At 46.2% G+C, this 19,989-nt stretch overlaps 1 protein-coding gene across 3 annotated transcripts in view; it reads left to right on the top strand.

Annotated features, from left to right (window-relative positions):
* Positions 1 to 19,989, top strand: part of EIF4G3 (eukaryotic translation initiation factor 4 gamma 3) — a 437,959-nt gene that overhangs the window by 115,373 nt on the left and 302,597 nt on the right. The window contains exons 3-5 of one of the 3 annotated variants that reach the window (XM_065421391.1): positions 1,006 to 1,134; positions 5,323 to 5,409; positions 13,601 to 13,705. In XM_065421391.1, coding sequence (XP_065277463.1) covers positions 13,703 to 13,705 — 3 coding nt within the window. In that variant the 5' untranslated portion in view covers positions 1,006 to 1,134; positions 5,323 to 5,409; positions 13,601 to 13,702. The remainder of the gene's footprint in view (positions 1 to 1,005; positions 1,135 to 5,322; positions 5,410 to 13,600; positions 13,706 to 19,989) is intronic. The other 2 variants (XM_065421390.1, XM_065421392.1) reach the window with 2 other exon arrangements.

Genomic DNA, 19,989 nt, shown 5'->3' with positions numbered 1-19,989 from the left:
TCATATGCCCTTACCTAGCTCTCTTGGTTTTCAAATAGATTGAAGATATTCTTTGTTGGTAGATTAGGAGCCTGGAATTTCCTTCTGCTTTCTTTCTAATGTCCTTTAATGCTGGCTGATTTTTCTGTGGCGTACGTTGGCAATAGCCCCTTCTATTAATTTTTGTAGTGTTTTGAAATTCCTGAGATTTAAATGGCTGTTTTTAAACAAAGAGAGGTGTTGGTGTGAATACTGTTCATTGAGAAAAGAGCGCTATATTGTTGCACTGTGAGTATAAAACAAATTAACAAAGATTTCATTGCACTGAATTGCTGGGGGATATCTCTTGCAGTTGTGATTCCTCATTGATTTTCCATCTCTTGTTTTACTGACCTGGAAACTGCATTTTAAGCACCTTAGATTAAATCATAAATATGGTAGAATAGAAACAAGTATATGAGCCGTGGAAAGTATTTTATTTAGATACTATGTTTGGCTTTTTTGAGAGACTGAAGAATGAGCTAATTTTCCAAAAGAACTGCTTTGAATTTTTATTCTTCTTTATTGATGGCAAGTCCATCAGTCAGCAATGTCAGATTTTCTGTGCAAGACTGAGGAATAAATGGGGAATTTCCTCTCTTGTTGCCATTGTGTGTCACTTATTCTGACTGGTAGCAAGCACCTGTTGCACCACTTTGCAAATCACAGTGAGCAGTTTTTTGCTTAAAAAATCACAACATTGTTTGGTATAATTTATGATCATTGACAGTCTCATAGTAAGGTCACACGACTGAAATATCAAGGATATTGCAATGAAATCCCCCCACTATAACTGAATCAAGGTTGTGATAGTAGTTCCCACACCTTCATGAGCACCAGTTTCACATAAGTAGTTAAATAATGTTTGAATTGGACCACATTTTAAAAATGCTGCTGATTCTGGCCTCCTTACTCCCAAAGAATAGAATGGTATATAAAGATTGAATTACTAATATTATGTTTTACTAATAGTTTATCTCCTTACAGGTAACACAGGTAGCAAGACAACCAGGACCTCCTGCACCATCCGCTTACTCTGCACATGAAATAAACAAAGGACACCCAAATCTTGCTGCAACGCCACCAGGACATGCATCATCCCCTGGACTTTCACAGGTAAGAGAGGTGCTGGTCAGAAATTTGCCTGCTCTTGGTTTTTTTTTTAGTATTTTCCCCTCAGCTCAAGGAGCTCAATTTAAATTGGAGTTATCTGCTTTCTGTGACCACTATAAAACTGATTAATGCGGAGCATGCCATTTTAAAGCAACTCCAACCCTGTAGTGACTTATGTGTACCACCCTAGTTGGTTGTTAATCATTATTGAATCATTATCAAATTACTGAATCATTATCAAATTGCAGAAAATATTGGTGGCAGTGTTGAGGAATATCCCCATTTTCTCACAAACTATTCTGGATTATGGTCCACTTTTGTTTTAACCATTGCAGAAGTGCCTCACATACTGTTATAGTGTTTTTTTTACACAATGCTGATGGGCAAAGCACTTTACAATTAATATTAAAAATAGTGAAATAAAGTTACAAAAATAAGTGCCAATACTACAAGACAAAATGACAGATTGCAAAAAAAAAAAAAAAAAAAAGTACAGAAGAAGAGCGAAATAGAAATAATAAGCAACAGAGGGTCCTGTGGCACCTTTAAGACTAACAGAAGTATTGGGAGCATAAGCTTTCGTGGGTAAGAACCTCACTTCTTCAGATGCAAGAGTCTTGCATCTGAAGAAGTGTGGTTCTTACCCACGAAAGCTTATGCTCCCAATACTTCTGTTAGTCTTAAAGGTGCCACAGGACCCTCTGTTGCTTTTTACAGATTCAGACTAACACGGCTACCCCTCTGATACATAGAAATAATAGTAAGGATGAACAAATAATGTTTGATTAGCAAGTTATTGAGAACAAATTAGTTTTTAGATGTTTTAAAAGACTACTGTTGTACTGGAGTGAAAGTGAAAGGGGGAGCACACTCCATAAAAAAAGAGGCAAGCGAGAATGAGAAAAAGGAGATTGAGAAGGGATGCTGCATGAAGTTATGAAGGATTGGAAGTGGAGGAAAGCCAGTGGTGTGGAGAGCAGACAAAATGAGAACTAGAATCTTAGGACTTTTCTACACAGAAACTTAGTGTGTGTTAGGCTAGCGTGCTGTAGATTCACACCCTGGTTTACTGCACACTAAATTCATGTAGATAAGCCCTTAAACTTAATTTGGATTTCAGTTGACAATCAGTTGAGCAGATGGAAAAAATGTAAAGCCGTGAGATACCCACGAGATTAAGATGGGCAGTAGAGTTCTGAACAAGATGTATCAGTTTACAGGAGAAAGGAGGAAGACCAATTGTGGAATTGGGGGAGGGCAGTGTCCAGAAGACAGGATAAGAGATAATGAAAGCTTCAAGCTTACTCTATGGCTAGGAAAAAGCAACTAAAAATCTTGGCGAACACTGCTGAAATTTCCCGCCAACCTCTCTAATGTTGGAGAAGCAGAAAAGTATGATCCACTTTTCAGACTGTTTTGATGTGTAAAAGCAAATGAGGATATGTGTGAAACTTTCCAGCTAGTATAAATATAGCGTATTAGCAGATTACAGATAAAGCACTATGTATATGATACATGGGGTAAAGCACCTTGCAAGAAACCTGAAGACCCATGGCTATGTCTGGATACTTGTTATGGCCCATTCTCTTGGAGGCCTGGAAAGTGGAAGCTAAAGTATCTTGCAGGCATTGTGGATGCTGTCCTGGAGCATTACCTTGTACTTTTATGTCACTGCTGCTACTTACCCATTCTCTGGTTTGAAGGTGGAGCCTCACACTAGAAAGAGAAACAAATTCCAAAGATGAAGGAAGCAGGGGAAACCCCAATATTCTATTCAACCTTTCTTGCATAGCAGCAAACTCATTAATGGTGAACTTGTGGACAAAGGGAAAGCCAATCCCTGAATGACACTGGTGGAGGAGAGGAAGGAGGGTGACCTACACAAAGTTTTAAAATGTTAGCCAAGATTGTTTTTTTCCTTAATATTTTCCAATTGAGTCAATATTTGCAAAGAAGATGGGGTCTGTGCCAGAATCCCTACTCTAGGCAGCCGTGGAGAATACTAGTTTGCTGTTCCAATGACTCTTAGGGGCTTTGAAATTAGACCCAGATTGTGCCACCACTACATAGACTACAATATTTTTTATCTGTGATGATCAGTAGGAGGGGCATGGCCTTGTATCCCCAACATCTTGGGGACACTTGTGGGTGGTAGGAGGGAGCAGTCCCTGTGCTTAATTGTACCTGTTGCATGCTTTGGTGGCATAAAGGAAGGAAAGCATAAGGGCCAGATACAATCTAGCCCTGGTGAACGGATGAAAGCATCCAGTCATTTGTTTCTCTAGGTGGTTCTGGCAGCTCTTCCGCCAGTACATTGGACAAGCAGTGGCTAGAAATCTTGTGGAAATGAAAGCTTGAATTCTGTAGACAAACAGTAAAAAATGAGAGGGAGAATAATAGTTGTTTTCACTGGTTTTCATTGTTTATGCAAATTGCCTTTAAACAGAGTTTTTCTGCTGTAGTGGGAAACATCTGCTGACCCTCTTCTTGTGAGTAGAGTCTCCTCTGCTGGCCAGATGGAGGCAGCTAGAGCTTTGTATCTGGGCAAGCCTGGCTGGCAGGAGGTCTATCCATCAATTGCTCTTTATAGTGTCAAGCACTGTAGGAGCTTCCATTAATTTCCCCAGTGGCGAATCTATTCTGTAATGAGATCTTTCTTCACTTCTACACCCTTTTGATTCCTCTGCTTTTGTCTTGACTGCTTTTACTCTCTTTTCTCCCCTGTGTTCCTTTGCTGGTTTCTTCACTGGGCAGAGCACATATTCCTCTGCCTGACTTGCCTCCAGCAGGAAGAATGAAAATGGAAGTGGCTCACACCGATGGCTCCCCATCAAAGCACCAATAGCCTCTTCTGCTCTATGGGGCACTCCACTGAGGCATGGCCCTACTGGAGCTGGAAGATACAGAAATTTTGGGAACAGCTGAGAACCCATCATAGAGCCAGGCAGTAGCTGCAGCTGGCTTCTTGGCTCCTATCCGAAAACAGTGTTACAAGATAAATCAGCTGCAGTTGTGGCAACAGTTGCACTTTAGAGAGCAAACCAGCATGGAAGAGAAGCAGCAGCCCCTACACTGTTGAGAGAGAACTCCAGCAAACAAGGTAAAACCAGTTCCTCCTCCTCAGCAGGCAAGAAAGGGGGTTAGAGATTAATAGGGATCTTCTCATTCTTCCCTACTTTGCTCTGATAGCCAGAACCCCTGCACATGGGTAAGCTCCCAGAGGTACTACACTGAATGCATTTAGTGATAGGAGAGTAGGCAGGTCTCCCCACACCTATCCTTTGTGAGTGGCCTAGTAAATGACTCCCCATAGCTATACTACCTCAGCATCTATATCATTACTGCCAAAAGCAGCCTCAAAAAATCCATAAGTCAAAGTGTAAAGATGGTTGCTTCCCCCTCAACTGGTTCATCTGAGTCTCCTCCAGTAGGCACTGCAAAGGTTACAAACAAAAATTCTAGAGAACATAAAGAACACATATGTGGATCTCAGATTCTTTCTTCGTTGATGCCACCTCCTTTTCCTGGAAGAGGGAGAGCTATCACAGTTCAATTTGGAAAAAATAAATCTGACCACAGCAGCCAGAACAGACTATTCATGATGGAATACTGTTACACAGGTTCAAAAGGATCTTCTAATCTTCTTGGGCTGGACCAAACCCTAGAAGTTCCCAAGCAGAAAATCATCATAGTTTCTGATAGGAAAATATTTTCCATGCAGATATTAAAAGAGCGAAATTTTCCAACTCAACTGAGCTGTAGAGGAGATTATCTCATTGGAATCGGATCAAGCATCTAGTGGGAGATGCCTCAACAGACAGGAAGTAGTACTCTTGTACAAACTTCAAATGACAAAGCCCTGGTATGAATGCCAGCAGTCTGTTGTTTTGCATGCAGAGGCCAAAGAAACGGTTGTTCCTATTGAAGACAACTGCATGAGGCACCAAGTGGACAGAAGGATTGAGGCCTCACTTTGCAGAAACTGTGAAAAGGCAGGTATTATCTGCAATCCTACAGTTCAGGCACCTACTTTGCTAGGGTATCTCTTCAGGACACACTCAACTAATAGACTGATTCAGCAGTGACAGCGCACACAATGCACTCAATACTATCAGAACAAAATTTCCATGACATTGTTGCCGATGACATTATGATTGCTGTTATTTTCTACTCTTATTCCTTGATTTCCAGTGCAGTACCAAGAATCACAGAAATGTAGGGCTGGAAGGAACCTCAAGAGGTCATCTAGTACAGCCCCCTGCACTGAGGCAAGACCAGGTACACCTAGATAGTCCCTGACAGGTGTTTGTCTAACTCAGGGATGGGCAAAGTTTTTGGCCTGAGGGCCACATTCGGGTATGGAAATTGTATGGTGGGCCATGAATGTTCACAAAATTGGCGGTAGGGGTGCGGGAGGGGGTGAGGGCTCCGGCTGGGAGTGCGGGCTCTGGGGTGGGGCCAGAAATGCGGGAGGGTGCTCCGGGTTGGGGTGGGGATGAGGGGTTTGGGGTGCAGGAGGGGGCTCCAGGCTGGGGCAGAGGAGTTCGGAGGGTGGGAGGGGGCTCAGGGCTGGGGCAGAGGGTTGGGGTACGGGGGAGGGGTGTGAGGGCTCTGGCTGAGGTGTGGGCTCTGGGGTGGGGCTGGGGATGAGGGGCTTGGGATACAAGCGGGGGCTCTGGGCTGGGATACAGAGGTTCGGCGTGTGGGAGGGAATCAGAGCTGTGGCAGGGGATTGAAGCGTGGGGAGGTGGTGGGGGCTCAGGCGTGCAGGCTCCAGGCAACACTCACCGCAAGCAGCACTCAGAAGTATGTCCCCCCTCCGGCTCCGAGGCATGGCCAGGCGGCTCTGCATGCTGCCCCGTCCTCAGGCGCCACCCCTGCAGCTCCCATTGGCTGAGAACAATGGCCAATGGGAGCTGTGGGGGCGGCGCCTGCGGACGGGGCAGCGCACAGAGCTGCCTGACCTCCCTCTGTATACAGTCTAGTTTTGCATCCATCTTACAGTGATTTCATTTAGACCACATTTCTCTAGATTGCTTATGAGAATGTTAGGTGGGACTGTGTCAAAAGCCTTACTAAAATCAAGATCTATCACATCTACATTTTCCTCCCTGTCCACTATGCCAGTAACCCGGTCAAAGAAGGAAATTCGGTTGCTATGGCACAATTTGTTCTTGACAAGTCCATGTTGGTTGTTAATTATAACCCTGTTATATCCTCTAGGTCAGTGTTTCCCAAACTTGGGACGCCGCTCGTGTAGGGAAAGCACCTGGCGGGCCGGGCTGGTTTGTTTACCTGCCGTGTCCGCAGGTCCAGCCGATCGCGGCTCCCAGTGGCCGCGGTTCGCTGCTCCAGGCCAATGGGAGCTGCTGGAAGCGGCGCGGGCTAAGGGACGTACTGGCCGCCGCTTCCAGCAGCTCCCATTGGCCTGCAGCAGCGAACCGCGGCCAGTGGGAGCCGCGATTGGCCGGACCTGCGGACGCGGCAAGTACACAAACCGGCCCGGCCTGCCAGGGGCTTTCCCTACACAAGCGGCGTCCCATGTTTGGGAAACACTGCTCTAGGTGTTACAAATTGATTGTTTATATAATTTATTACAGCATCTTTCCAGGTATCAAAGCTAGGCTGAGTGGTCTATAATTCCCTGGGTGCTCTCTATTCCCCCTTTTAAGGTAAATACTATGTTGGCCTTTCTCCAGTCCTCTGGGACCTCACTCGTCCTTCATGAGTTCTCAAAGATAGCTGCTAATGGTTCTGAGATTGCTTCAGCTAGTTCCTTTAATACTCTAGCATAGGGTGAATTTTGTCAGGCCCTGCCGACTCATTTTGGCTTTCAAAGAACTTACTGTGCATTTTGTGCTTCGCCATCTTACTTTTCCTGTTTTCCAACAGGTGTCTGGGTAGTTAATGTCCCCCATTATTAACAGGTCTCATGTTTTGGATATTTCTGTTATTTTTAAAGCCCTCCTCCCTAGGTTGGTGAGTCGGTGTGCCAAGATGCTTCTCCCTTTCTTGGTTAGATGGACCCCCCATCCCTTCCCAGAACGAAGACATCTTTTTCAAACAGACCAATCAGTAAAGCATTTCATAGTATCTGTCCCTTCCAAGATAGATTCATATTTGGTGTCTTGCTTGACAAATATATGAGTTGCCTTATTGGATCAGATCAATGGTTGACCTAGTCCAGTATCCTGTTATCAAAAATGACCATTACTAGCTGCTTCAAAGGAGGTTCAAGAAACCTTGTAGAAGGCAGTTATGGGATGTCCCCCCCGAAAGTTTCCTCCTAATCTCCAATAGTTAGAGGTTGACATAAGCCCTGCAGTATGAATTTATATCCTTTCCAAGGCTTTTGTTTATTTTTTAATATTTTTATTATAACTAGATATTCTTATTTATATAAATTTTGAATACCTTTTTGACTCCTGCCACATTATTGGCCTCAATCTTATCTTTCGGCAATGAGTTCCCCAGGCTAAGTGTGTGTTGTTTGAAATAGGATTTCTTTATATCAGTTTTGAATTGATCATCTTTCAGTTTTCTTTAATGTCCCCATGTTCTAGTATTATGAAACTGGGTGAATAAAAGTTCCTAATCTGCCTTTCTCTATAGCATTCATTGTTTTGTAGACTTTTACCATGCCCCCTTTTATCTATTTTCTCTTAGATAAGCAATGCCAATCTTTTAAATCTCTCATCATCTGAGAGTTTTTCCGTGTCCCTAATCATTCTTGTCACCTGTCTCTATTACTTCTTATCCTGCTATATCCTTTTTATAAGCACTTGTGTGATAACAACAGACATAGGTATAACAAGATCCAATCGCTGGAAGTTGCGTCTAGACAAATTCAGACTGGAAATAAGGTACAAATTTTTAACAGTGAGGGTAATTAACTATTGGAATAACTTATCGAGAATTGTGGTAAAGTCTCTATCACTGGCAATTTTGAAATGAAGATTGGGTGATTTCTAAAAGGTTTGCTCTGATGCAAACAGGAATTAATTCAAGAAAGTTCTGTGGCCTGTGTTATATAGGAGATCAGAATAGATGATCACAGTGGTTCCTTCTGGCCTTAGAATCTGTGAATCTATGAATGTTTAGAAAGTCTACCCTCTGCGTCTCATATTTATTACAGTTGCCTTTCTAGTGGCTATAACATCAAGTCAGAAGGGTTTTGGAGAATTACAAACTTATAAGAGATGTTAGTTTTCTTCCTAATAGCCATAAATAACTACTGAATCTTCTAAAAAATGTAGTCCTATCAAGGAATAAAACTATGAGTTAAGCAATAGTGAGCCAAAGGCATTCTCATTTGATTAAATTGTATGTTTAGACTTCCTATGATTTGACCCAGGGCTCAAGTACCAAGTGGATATAGAATTCATTTTACTAGAGTGGTGACAGCATCTGTAATTTGTATTTGCCATGTGCCTAAAGCTGAGATTTGTAAATTTAAGTTATTTTCATAAATTACTGTTCTCTCAATGCTAAGTCTAGATCAAATGTTCAGTCAAAAGAGCAGTTTTCCAATCTCTGTTTAATTAATGGAGTTCCTCAGCACTCTTCCTCCAGAGGATTGTAACTGCTTGCTAGCTTCCTAATGTGAGGATCTTGTAGAAGCACTACCATGAAGGAGAAAAGAAGGAACGCTGGTTCTCGAAATGTTTTGCTTCTGCAGGTGAGGTGCGCTCAGTACTTCCTTCCTCCCATCTGCTTCAGAGTTTGAATAGCTTTCCAGGAGGTAGAGTAGAATGAGCCATGTTTACAGACGATGGAACTTCTGTGTTTAACTTAACATTCAAAAGGTTGCAGAGCAGTTTTTAAACTAGGAGATGGGGGAAAGCCGACTGCTGCAGAGGAGCCTGTGGATCGGACAGAGACTTCTCTTAGAGGAGAGTCTATTGATCGAGATTCTCTAGGTTTTAGTCAGGAGCAGAGGCTGGAGGAGGATAATGTAAGGGCCAGATCAGACGAGAAACATTGACATAAAGAATCGGACGCATCAGAAAAGGGCAGACAAATAAACAGTGACAAGTTTTTAAAGTGCTTTTACACAAATGCTAGAAGTCTAAATAATAAGATGGGTGAACTAGAGTTCCTCGTGATAAAGGAGGATATTGATATAATAGGCATCACAGAAACCTGGTGGACTGAGGACAATCAATGGGACACAATCATTCTGGGGTACAAAATATATCGTAAGGACAGAACGGGTCGTGCGGGGGGGGGGGGGGGGAGAGTGGCACTATATGTGAAAGAAAATGTAGAATCAAATGAAGTAAAAATCTTAAGTGAATCCACATGTTCCATAGAATCTCTATGGATAGTAATTTCATGCTCTAATAAGAATATAACATTAGGGATCTATTATCGACCACCTGACCAGGACAGTGATAGCGATGATGAAATGCTAAGGGAAATTAGAGAGGCTATCAAAATTAAGAACTCAATAATAGTGGGGGATTTCAATTATCCCCATATTGACTGGGAACATGTCACCTCAGGATGAAATGCAGAGACAAAATTTCTTGATATTTTAAATGACTGCTTCTTGGAGCAGCTGGTACGGGAACCCACAAGGGGAGAGGCAACTCTAGATTTAGTCCTGAGTGGAGCGCAGGAGCTGGTCCAAGAGGTAACTACAACAGGACCGCTTGGAAATAGTGACCATAATATAATAACATTTAACATCCCGGTGGGGGGAAGAACACCTCAACAGCCCAACACTGTGGCATTTAATTTCAAAAAGGGGAACTATGCAAAAATGAGTTGGTTAGTTAAACAGAAATTAAAAGGTACAGTGACTAAAGTGAAATCCCTGCAAGCTGCATGGGCGCTTTTTAAAGACACCATAATAGAGGCCCAACTTAAATGTATACCCCAAATTAAGAAACACAGTAAAAGAACTAAAAAAGAGCCACCATGGCTTAACAACCATGTAAAAGAAGCAGTGAGAGATAAAAAGACTTCCTTTAAAAAGTGGAAGTCAAATCCTAGTGAGGTAAATAGAAAGGAGCATAAACACTGCCAAATTAAGTGTAAAAATGTAATAAGAAAAGCCAAAGAGGAGTTTGAAGAACGGCTAGCCAAAAACTCAAAAGGTAATAACAAAATGTTTTTTAAGTACATCAGAAGCAGGAAGCCTGCTAAATAACCAGTGGGGCCCCTCGATGATCGAGATACAAAAGGAGCGCTTAAAGACGATAAAGTCATTGCGGAGAAACTAAATGGATTCTTTGCTTCAGTCTTCACGGCTGAGGATGTTAGGGAGTTTCCCAAACCTGAGCCGGCTTTTGTAGGTGACAAATCTGAGGAACTTTCACAGATTGAAGTGTCTCTAGAGGAGGTTTTGGAATTAATTGATAAACTTAACATTAATAAGTCACACATTAATAAGGCATTCACCCAAGAGTTCTGAAAGAACTCAAATGTGAAGTTGCGGAACTATTAACTAAGGTTTGTAACCTGTCCTTTAAATTGGCTTCCGTACCCAACAACTGGAAGATAGCTAATGTAACGCCAATATTTAAAAAGGGCTCTAGAGGTGATCCCGTCAATTACAGACCAGTAAGTCTAACGTCGGTACTGGGCAAATTAGTCTAAACAATAGTAAAGAATAAAATTGTCAGACACATAGAAGAACATAAATTGTTGGGCAAAAGTCATCATGGTTTCTGTAAAGGGAAATCGTGTCTTACTTAGAATTCTTTGAAGGGGTCAACAAATGTGGACAAGGGGGAGCCAGTGGACATAGTGTACTTAGATTTCCAGAAAGCCTTTGACAAGGTCCTTCACCAAAGGCTCTTACGTAAATTAAGTTGTCATGGGATAAAAGGGAAGGTCCTTTCATGGATTGAGAACTGGTTAAAAGACAAACAAAGGGTAGGAATTAATGGTAAATTCTCAGAATGGAGAGGGGTAACTAGTGGTGTTCCCCAAGGGTCATTCGTAGGACCAATCCTATTCAACTTATTCATAAATGAGCTGGAGAAAGGGGTAAAAAGTGAGGTGGCAAAGTTTGCAGATGATACTAAACTGCTGAAGATAGTTAAGACCAAAGCAGACCGTGAAGAACTTCAGAAAGATCTCACAAAACTAAGTGATTGGGCAACAAAATGGCAAGTGAAATTTAATGTGGATAAATGTAAAGTAATGCACATTGGAAAAAATAACCCCGACTATACATACAATATGATGGGGGCTAATTTAGCTACAACGAATCAGGAAAAAGATCTTGGAGTCATCGTGGATACTGCTTACAGATGTGGTCTCCTCATCTCAAAAAAGATATACTGGCACTAGAAAAGGTTCAGAAAAGGGCAACTAAAATGATTAGGGGTTTGGAACGGGTCCCATATGAGGAGAGATTAAAGAGGCTAGGACTTCTCAGCTTGGAAAAGAGGAGGCTAAGGGGGGATATGATAGAGGTATATAAAATCATGAGTGATGTGGAGAAAGTAGATAAGGAAAAGTTATTTACTTATTCCCATAATACAAGAACTAAGAGTCAGCAAATGAAATTAATAGGCAGCAGGTTTAAAACAAATAAAAGGAAGTTCTTCTTCACACAGCGCACAGTCAACTTGTGGAACTCCTTACCTGAGGAGGTTGTGAAGGCTAGGACTATAACAGGGTTTAAAAGAGAACTGGATAAATTCATGGAGGTTAAGTCCATTAATGTCTATTAGCCAGGATGGGTAAGGAATGGTGTCCCTAGCCTCTGTTTGTCAGAGGGTGGAGATGGATGGCAGGAGAGAGATCACTTGATCATTACCTGTTAGGTTCACTCCGTCTGGGGCACCTGGCATTGGCCACTGTCGGTAGACAAGATACTGGGCTAGATGGACCTTTGGTCTGACTCAGTACGGCCGTTCTTTTGTGTCCTCAGTTCAAGAATGTTGGATCTGAGATACAAGTGCCCCCTCATTCCCTTACTACTATAGAAGGATCCATATCTATATAACAAGGCACGTGGTCCTAAAGTGTGGCTCCTTCATAGGGGCATTGAAGATTAGCTGATATCTGTAAAATGCTAGTAAGTCATAGTATTAAGTAAGTATCAGTGTGTGGTTAAAATGAAATGGAGACCTTTAAGAATGATGCAAAATGCCTGGACAGAATGGTGCCTGGTCCCCTTTACATATTTCCAAATGTGTATATAGAAGGTTGCAGTGTGATGGTGTGGAATGGTACTTTGGGACCTCAAACGTAGGCTTCCAGGACATCGATTAAGGAATAATGGGATGTATGATGTCTCTTGTGGGAAAAGAGGTGTAGGTGTGTGTGTCTTGTCATACAAATCTAGTTGGGTTTTATTTAATTTTCTTTTAAATAAACACCAAAAGAAAGTTGATTAGTGTAGCACTATTAATGGCTAGGTTATTTCCCCCTCTTTTGTCTACTTTTTCCAATTAAAGCATTGCTCTGTTCTTTTGTTTTAGCTATACAGCTTCCCGTGTTTTCCTTTAGAGTGCCCCAGGCATTCCACTGCCCTTCAGCTGTTGCAAGAGTAGGAGAACTCTGCAACAATGAAAAACAGTTTCACCACCCCAGTGTTCACTGCAAAAGGCATTCTGCTTCACTCTGCCTTCTCAAAATTCCATGGCCTTGAAATCACACTTCAGTGCCTGGAATGTTTTTAACTCTTCTAATACGTTTGAATGAACAGCACGTGCTGATATAGAAATCTCATAGCAGTGATCTGGAATTATACATACAGCTTCTCATTTGCATTTCTTTGCACTAAAGAATTCCCAGTAATCAAGAGGCTGGAGAGGGGTTGAAACCTCTTCTCTCCCACCTAACCTCCTCAGTTACAGACTTTGAGAGAAGTAGAGTAGCAGCAACACAACCTGGCATCATCCAAGAGGCTCTGGATGGGGAGAAAAGACACAAAGCTCTTTCATCCTTTTCTAGCTGTTGGAAAGAAGGTACCAGGAACTGAAATGAAATCTGGAGCCCTAAAGTAGGGAACAAGAAGGTCATTGTGTTAGAAATACCGACATCTTCCCACTCTCCAGTACCTGGAGGAGTTCAGGGCTGGGATTCTCATTAGGACCTCTCTGATGGGGCCTTTCTGTCCTTGGTATCTACCTTTTAGCTATGAGGTTCAAGACTTGGGAGAGGGTGGGCAGGGGAGAGAGAGTGGAACTTTGGCCAGATTGGAGGCATCAGTTGCCACTCTCAGCAGTGAGGGGAAAGAGAAAAACCTTCCTCAGTCAGGGTTAGAGGAGAAAGTGTAGCTCCACCAGAGCAAACAAACTGGGAGCCGGAGAGAAAAAAACTCAAGATGTTTTAGCTGTCTGTAATTATTCAAAAAGAAAGGGGCAGAGAGTGGAAAATACCACCCTCCTCCCCAGCCAGGAGGAGGGGAGAGAGTGAGTAGAGCTTCTACATGCACAAACTCTCTCTCTCTTTCTCACTCACTCACTCATTCTTACTCTTTCAATCTCTCTCACTCTCACTTCAGCAGCCAGGAGGGAGGAGGGACAGAAGCTTTCAACCCCACCCAAGAGCCAGCAGTCTTTTTGAAGATCCAAGGGAACTGGTACAAAGGATTCTGGGATGTGGGATGGTGAGTCACAAGAGGAAAAAGGTTGAGAAATGTCCCTCCAAAAAGCATCTGTCCTTGCTTATTTTAGCTTAAAAAAGATGGCTCTGATTTGTGAGGTTAGGGATTTTTTACGTTGGGATCACAGTTTGCAGGGGATTCACTGATAACTGGGGAACAAATTATCATTAATTTCTTTTGTAAACATGGAATGCTTCAGGTCCTTTTTAAACATTCTGTGTACAGAGCAGATCGCAGTTTTGTGTCCATGTAGTATGAGTAATTCTAAAATAGTTAAATATTCTGTTAGCCACAGGGCCAGTGGCATATAACAAAGCTTTATTCCAAAGATGTTCCAGTTATAGACAAATACTAAGAATATTTGGTAATTCACATTGTAGAAACATATATCATGGAAAACATAACTACAAGGGAACTGAATTCTTACAGGATTGGTATTTAAGCCTTCCACCTGTAGGGGACTGGTTTAGACCCAGAACAGGTCTGTACTAACTGAAAGTTGTTACCATCTGGTGGTTCTTTGACTTAAGTGAAAGGAGTGTTGTGGTCTCATTCTAGATGCTGTAAATGCCACCATTGGGACAGTTAGTTTTTGTAATGGCATTTAAACATTCCCCAGCACCTTTAAAGTCTGAGGGCCCTTGTGCCAGCAAAGACACCGTCATATGTGGCACATTTATGGGCAGACTTCACAGCTCCCCAAGCTCCTTTGTCTGATGTTGGATCCCTTCTTCAACAGCAGAAATTGTCTTGTATCTAGGACATTTATTCAGCACTTCAGCACGGTCAAATTCAAACTATACACCTCTACCCCGATATAACGCGACCCGATATAACACGAATTCTGATGTAATGCGGTAAAGCAGGTCTCCGGGGGGGTGGGGCTGCGCACTCCGGTGGATCAAAGCAAGTTCGATATAATGCAGTTTCACCTATCACACGGTAAGATTTTTTGGCTCCCGAGGACAGCGTTATATCGAGGTAGAGGTGTAGTTAAATTTGTTTAATTGAAGAAAATAAACACATAAACAAAAACAGTATTTAGTGTTAATCTGAGCTAGTTCTTCTTCGAGTGATTGTTCATGTCCATTTCAAGCAGGTGTATGCGCGCCGCGTGCACGCCAGCCGGAAGATTTTACTATAGCAGCGTCCGTAGGGTCGGCTCCGGCGCCCCCTGGAGTGGCGCCCTCATGGCGCTGTATATAGGGGCCAGCCGACCCCCCCCCCCCCCTCAGTTCCTTCTTACCGCCGGTGACGGCTAGCTGGAACTTCGCTTGCTCTTCAGCAATCGTGGCAGTGTTCTGTAGTTCTTGTAAATAGTTAGTTAGTTAGTTGGTTGTTAGTGTTAGCTAGTTAGATATTAGTTGGGGGGTTTTCCCCAACTTTTCGTCGCCCTGCTGGGGCATGCCTGGGTCCCCAGGGTTCAAACTCTGTCGGGACTGCGGGAAATTTATGCCGAAGAGTGACCCGCACTCTTCGTGCTTACGGTGCCTCGGAGAGACCCATCAAAGGGATAGGTGCACTATCTGCAGGGCTTTTTGCCCCAGGACTCTCAAAGATAGAGAGCAGAGACTTAAAGTCCTTCTAATGGAGGCGGCACTGCGGCCGCAATCAGATCCCGGGCCTTCCGAGCCGGCACCCAGCTCTTCATCCTCGGTGCGCAGTGCCCCGGCACCGGAGATAAATCGTCAGGCCAAGGCCCCGAAACCCCGGCACCGGAGAGAGTCGGCGCATAAGAAACCATCTTCTACAAGACGCCGCTCTCCATCGCCAGTGCCGGTTAAAAAGAACAGGCCGCTGAGGGAACAATCTCCCCACCGGGACTCTAAAGGTCCGGCGCCGTCCACGAGTGTTACAGGACAACTCGCGCCGCAGACCCATCCGGCCATCCCGTTGACTCCCGCCCCGGAGAGGGCAAGGTCGAGTCCAGAACGGCATAGATCCCCGGACATGATGGAGGAGGTGCGCCTCCCATCAACGCCGGAGGCGTTCGAGGCTGCATCAGACCTCTTGAGCCTCCCGGTGCCGGCGTCGCCGCACCGGTGCAGAGAACCTCCGGCTACCACTCGGCCCCATTACCACTCTAGGGGCAAACCGGGGATGCGCTCACCGCGCTCTCCACGCGGCACCGCGTCAGAGGCACCGGTGCGAGCACCCCCTACGGCGACAGTGGGTACCGCGCCTCCGATGTCCTCATATTCAGAGACTTCTGACTCAGATGCGGACTCGTACCACTCTAACAGATCGAGGAGCAGGCGATCGTCCTTGCGTACGAGTGCCCAACCGTACCCACCGCAGTGGCACCAACAGCAGCAGTGGCAACCGCCACCACAGTGGCCGTTCTGGACGCCGTGGGCCTACCATCAGTCAGTGGGTCAGGTGTACGGGCCCCGCTCACGAACCGCTTCTGTTTCCTCAACGTCTGCGGCACCGCCATTAATGCCACCACCACCGGCACCGCCGTCTGACAGGAGTGTGCCACAAGGGGACATGGCACCCCCTGGTCAAACAATGGCACCGACGGGGACTTTACTCCCTACAGCGCAGGCACCGTCCAGCACTCCTCGTCGTTTGGTGGCGACCCCGGTACCGGCCGCGGTGCCGCATCTTGAGCCCGCACCGGCCGCGCAGCCTGAGTACCGTGTGCCGCAGGCCCTCACAGAGGGAGACGTGGTAGATGAAGGGCCGCTGCATGGGACATCTTCCTCTTCATCTCCGGACGAGGCAGTAGCGGGAACTTCAGTGGCACTGGCCCTAGAGGACAATAGGATCCTCCAACAGCTCCTTACTCGAGCGGCCCAGAGTCTCTCGATACAGACTGAGCAGATCGAGGTGGACACAGATCCAGTGATTGACATCCTGGCCCCGTCAGGTCCGTCTAGGGTAGCCCTACCTCTCATTAAGACCATTACAGACACAACCCGCACCTTATGGCAAACTCCAGCCTCATTGGCTCCTACGGCCAAAAGGACTGAGAGGCGATATTTTGTTCCAACCAAGGGGTATGAACATCTTTATACACCCCCTCCCCCCACCGGACTCCCTAGTGGTAGATGCGGCCAACCAGAGGGAATGCCAGGGTTTCCAGGGGGCTACTCCTAAAAATAGAGAGGCTAAGAAGTTGGACCTGTTCGGGCGCAAGGTATATTCAATGAGGGGCCTGCAGTTGCGCATTGCCAATCAGCAAGCTATAGTGAGCCGGTATGGACACAATACGTGCTCGGCTTTGTCTAGGTTCACGGACCTCCTCCCACAGGACTCACGAACTGAGTTTTTGGCCCTGGTTGATGAGGGAAGATTGATTACCCGTGCTTCCCTCCAGGCGGCCTTGGACGCAGCCGATTCAGCCTCTCGCACGTTGGCGACTGGTGTGGTCATGAGGCGCGGGGCTTGGCTTCAAGTTTCCGGCCTCCCTCACGAGGTCCAACAAACGATCCAGGACCTGCCCACGCTCTTCTCAGAAAAGACTGATAAGAGGCTCCATAGCCTAAAGGATTCACGGACCACCCTCCGTTCCTTAGGCCTACACACCCCTGTTACCCAGCATAGGCAGTTCAGGCCGCCGCAGGCCCCTCGACTGTACCAGCCTCAAAATTGAGGGGATGCCTCTCGCAGAAGGCCGAGAACGGGCAGGAGGCAACAACAGCAGACTTTCGGACAGTCATCTGCCCAACCAAGGCCTACGCAGGGGCCTAGACCACCATTTTGATGGCTTGGTCGAGGACGACCTCCCAGTCAGAACCATGGATCCGTCCAACCTTAAATTTTCATCACGTCTATCCCCCTTCTATCGGGTGTGGGCCCAGATCACATCGGATGCTTGGGTGCTGCGCACGGTAGAGGAGGGATATTCTATCCAGTTCTCCTCCCTCCCGCCCCACCAGCCCCCCTCCCCGTCCCTCTTCAGGGACCCCTCTCACGAGCAACTTCTACTTCAAGAAGTTCAGCCCCTCCTCGCTTCAGGGGCAGTGGAAGAGGTTCCGCCGGAGCTACGGGGCAAGGGCTTCTACTCTCGATATTTCCTAATTCCGAAAGCGAAAGGGGGCCTCAGACCTATTCTGGACTTGTGACGTCTCAACAAGTTTGTGAAGAAACTCAAGTTCCGTATGGTCTCCCTGTCCTCCATCATTCCTTCCATGGATCCAGGAGACTGGTATGCCACCCTCGACTTAAAGGACGCATACTTTCATATCGCAATAATCCCTCAGCACAGGCGTTACCTCAGGTTTCTCGTGGGCAACGCTCATCTTCAGTTTACGGTTCTGCCCTTTGGTCTGTCAGCAGCCCCAAGGGTCTTCACGAAGTGCATGGCAGTCATGGCAGCCTTCCTGCGCAGACAAGGGATCCAGGTATTTCCCTACCTGGACGATTGGCTCATCAGGGGCAGGAACAAGGCACTAGTGGAGGCTCAGGTGGTCTTCATCAGGCAGACCTTCCGCTCACTCAGCCTCTTACTCAACGAGGCCAAGTCCACACTGTCTCCAACTCAAAAAATCGAATTCATAGGAGCAGTTCTGGACTCGACACAAGCCAGGGCATATCTCCCAGAGGCCAGATTCCGAACTATATCCAACATCATTCTCGGCCTCCAAAGATACCCTACCACCACAGTAAGAAGTTGCCTCAAATTACTAGGACACATGGCAGCATGTACCTACATGGTGAGACACGCCAGACTCAGACTGCGCCCACTCCAGTCTTGGTTGGCACGGGTTTATCGGCCAGTCAGGGACTTCCTAGAATCAGTGGTGACGTTACCTCCGCCGGTGTTGGACTCCCTTCAATGGTGGCTAGACCCGCGGGTGGTCTGCGCGGGAGTTCCTTTCCGGGACCCCGAACCCTCCCTATCCCTGGTAACGGACGCATCGGATCGGGGATGGGGTGCTCATCTGGGCCACCTCAGAAAACAAGGTCTTTGGTGCGGGAGGATCTGTCACTACACATCAATGTCAGGGAATTGCGAGCGGTACGCCTTGCATGCATAGCATTCAAGTCCCAGCTGGCAGGCAGGTGCGTTTCTGTCATCACAGACAATATGCCAACGATGTTTTATATCAACAAACAGGGTGGTGCTCGCTCCTCTCCCCTTTGCCAGGAGGCCCTGGCATTATGGGACTTTTGCGTACAGAACGTAATTCACCTGACAGCATCCTACCTCCCGGGCACGCACAACGCGCTCGCGGACGCCCTCAGCTGCTCGTTCCAGGGCCACGAGTGGTCTATCTGATGGGATATAGTTCTCTCAATTTTCCGACTCTGGGGTCATCCCCAGGTGGACTTGTTTGCCTCCGACGAGAACAGGAAGTGTCGTCAATTCTGCTCCCTCATGGGACGCAGTCAGGGGTCCCTATCAGACGCTTTTCTCCTCTCTTGGGCAGACGGGCTTTTTTACGCCTTTCCCCCGATTCCCTTGATTCAAAGGGTAATCCTCAAGACCCGCAGGGATCACGCTCGACTCATCCTGATAGCTCCTGCGTGGCCGCGCCAGCACTGGTACACGTCTCTCCTATACATGTCTACGAGGGTTCCACTCAGGTTGCCCCTACTACCGGACTTGATCACGCAGGATCGCGGTCGCCTCCTTCACCCGAACCTGGAGTCGCTCCACCTTACAGCTTGGATGCTCCATGGCTAAACCCAGTGGAGTTACGATGCTCTCATCAGGTCAGACAGGTCCTGTTGGGCAGCAGGAAGCCCTCAACAAGGACCACGTACTTGGCCAAGTGGAAGCGCTTCTCCCTCTGGGCCACACAACGGGGTCAGGCCCCCTTGCTCGCCCCGGTCCCTCTCATATTGGACTATTTGCTACATCTGAGACATCTGGGACTAACTCTCTCGTCGGTTCGATTACACCTTGCTGCAATCTCCGCGTTCCACCCTGGAGATGGGGGGACCTCAGTGTTTGCGAACCCACTCGTTGGACGATTCCTTAAGGGCCTTGACAAATTGTTCCCGCACATCCGTCAACCTGTCCCTGCTTGGGACCTCAATTTGGTCCTGTCTGTCCTCACGGGGCCCCCATTCGAGCCGCTGGCTTCATGCTCGCTGTTATACCTCTCATATAAGGTCGTGTTCTTGGTGGCTATCACATCAGCCCGGAGAGTATCGGAACTCAGAGCTCTAACATCTGAGCCTCCATACACTGTCTTCCACAAGGACAAGGTCCAACTCAGGCCGCACCCAGCGTTCCTGCCTAAGGTGGTTTCCCCATTTCACATGGGTCAAGACATTTTTCTCCCTGTGTTTTATCCGAAACCGCACACCTCGGCTAAGGAGCGCAGGCTGCA

This window comes from Emys orbicularis, chromosome 22, assembly GCF_028017835.1.
Source record: "Emys orbicularis isolate rEmyOrb1 chromosome 22, rEmyOrb1.hap1, whole genome shotgun sequence".
NCBI lineage: Eukaryota > Metazoa > Chordata > Testudines > Emydidae > Emys > Emys orbicularis.
The sequence above is the reverse complement of the archived record's forward strand: the minus strand, read 5'-3'. Positions and strand labels throughout refer to the sequence as shown.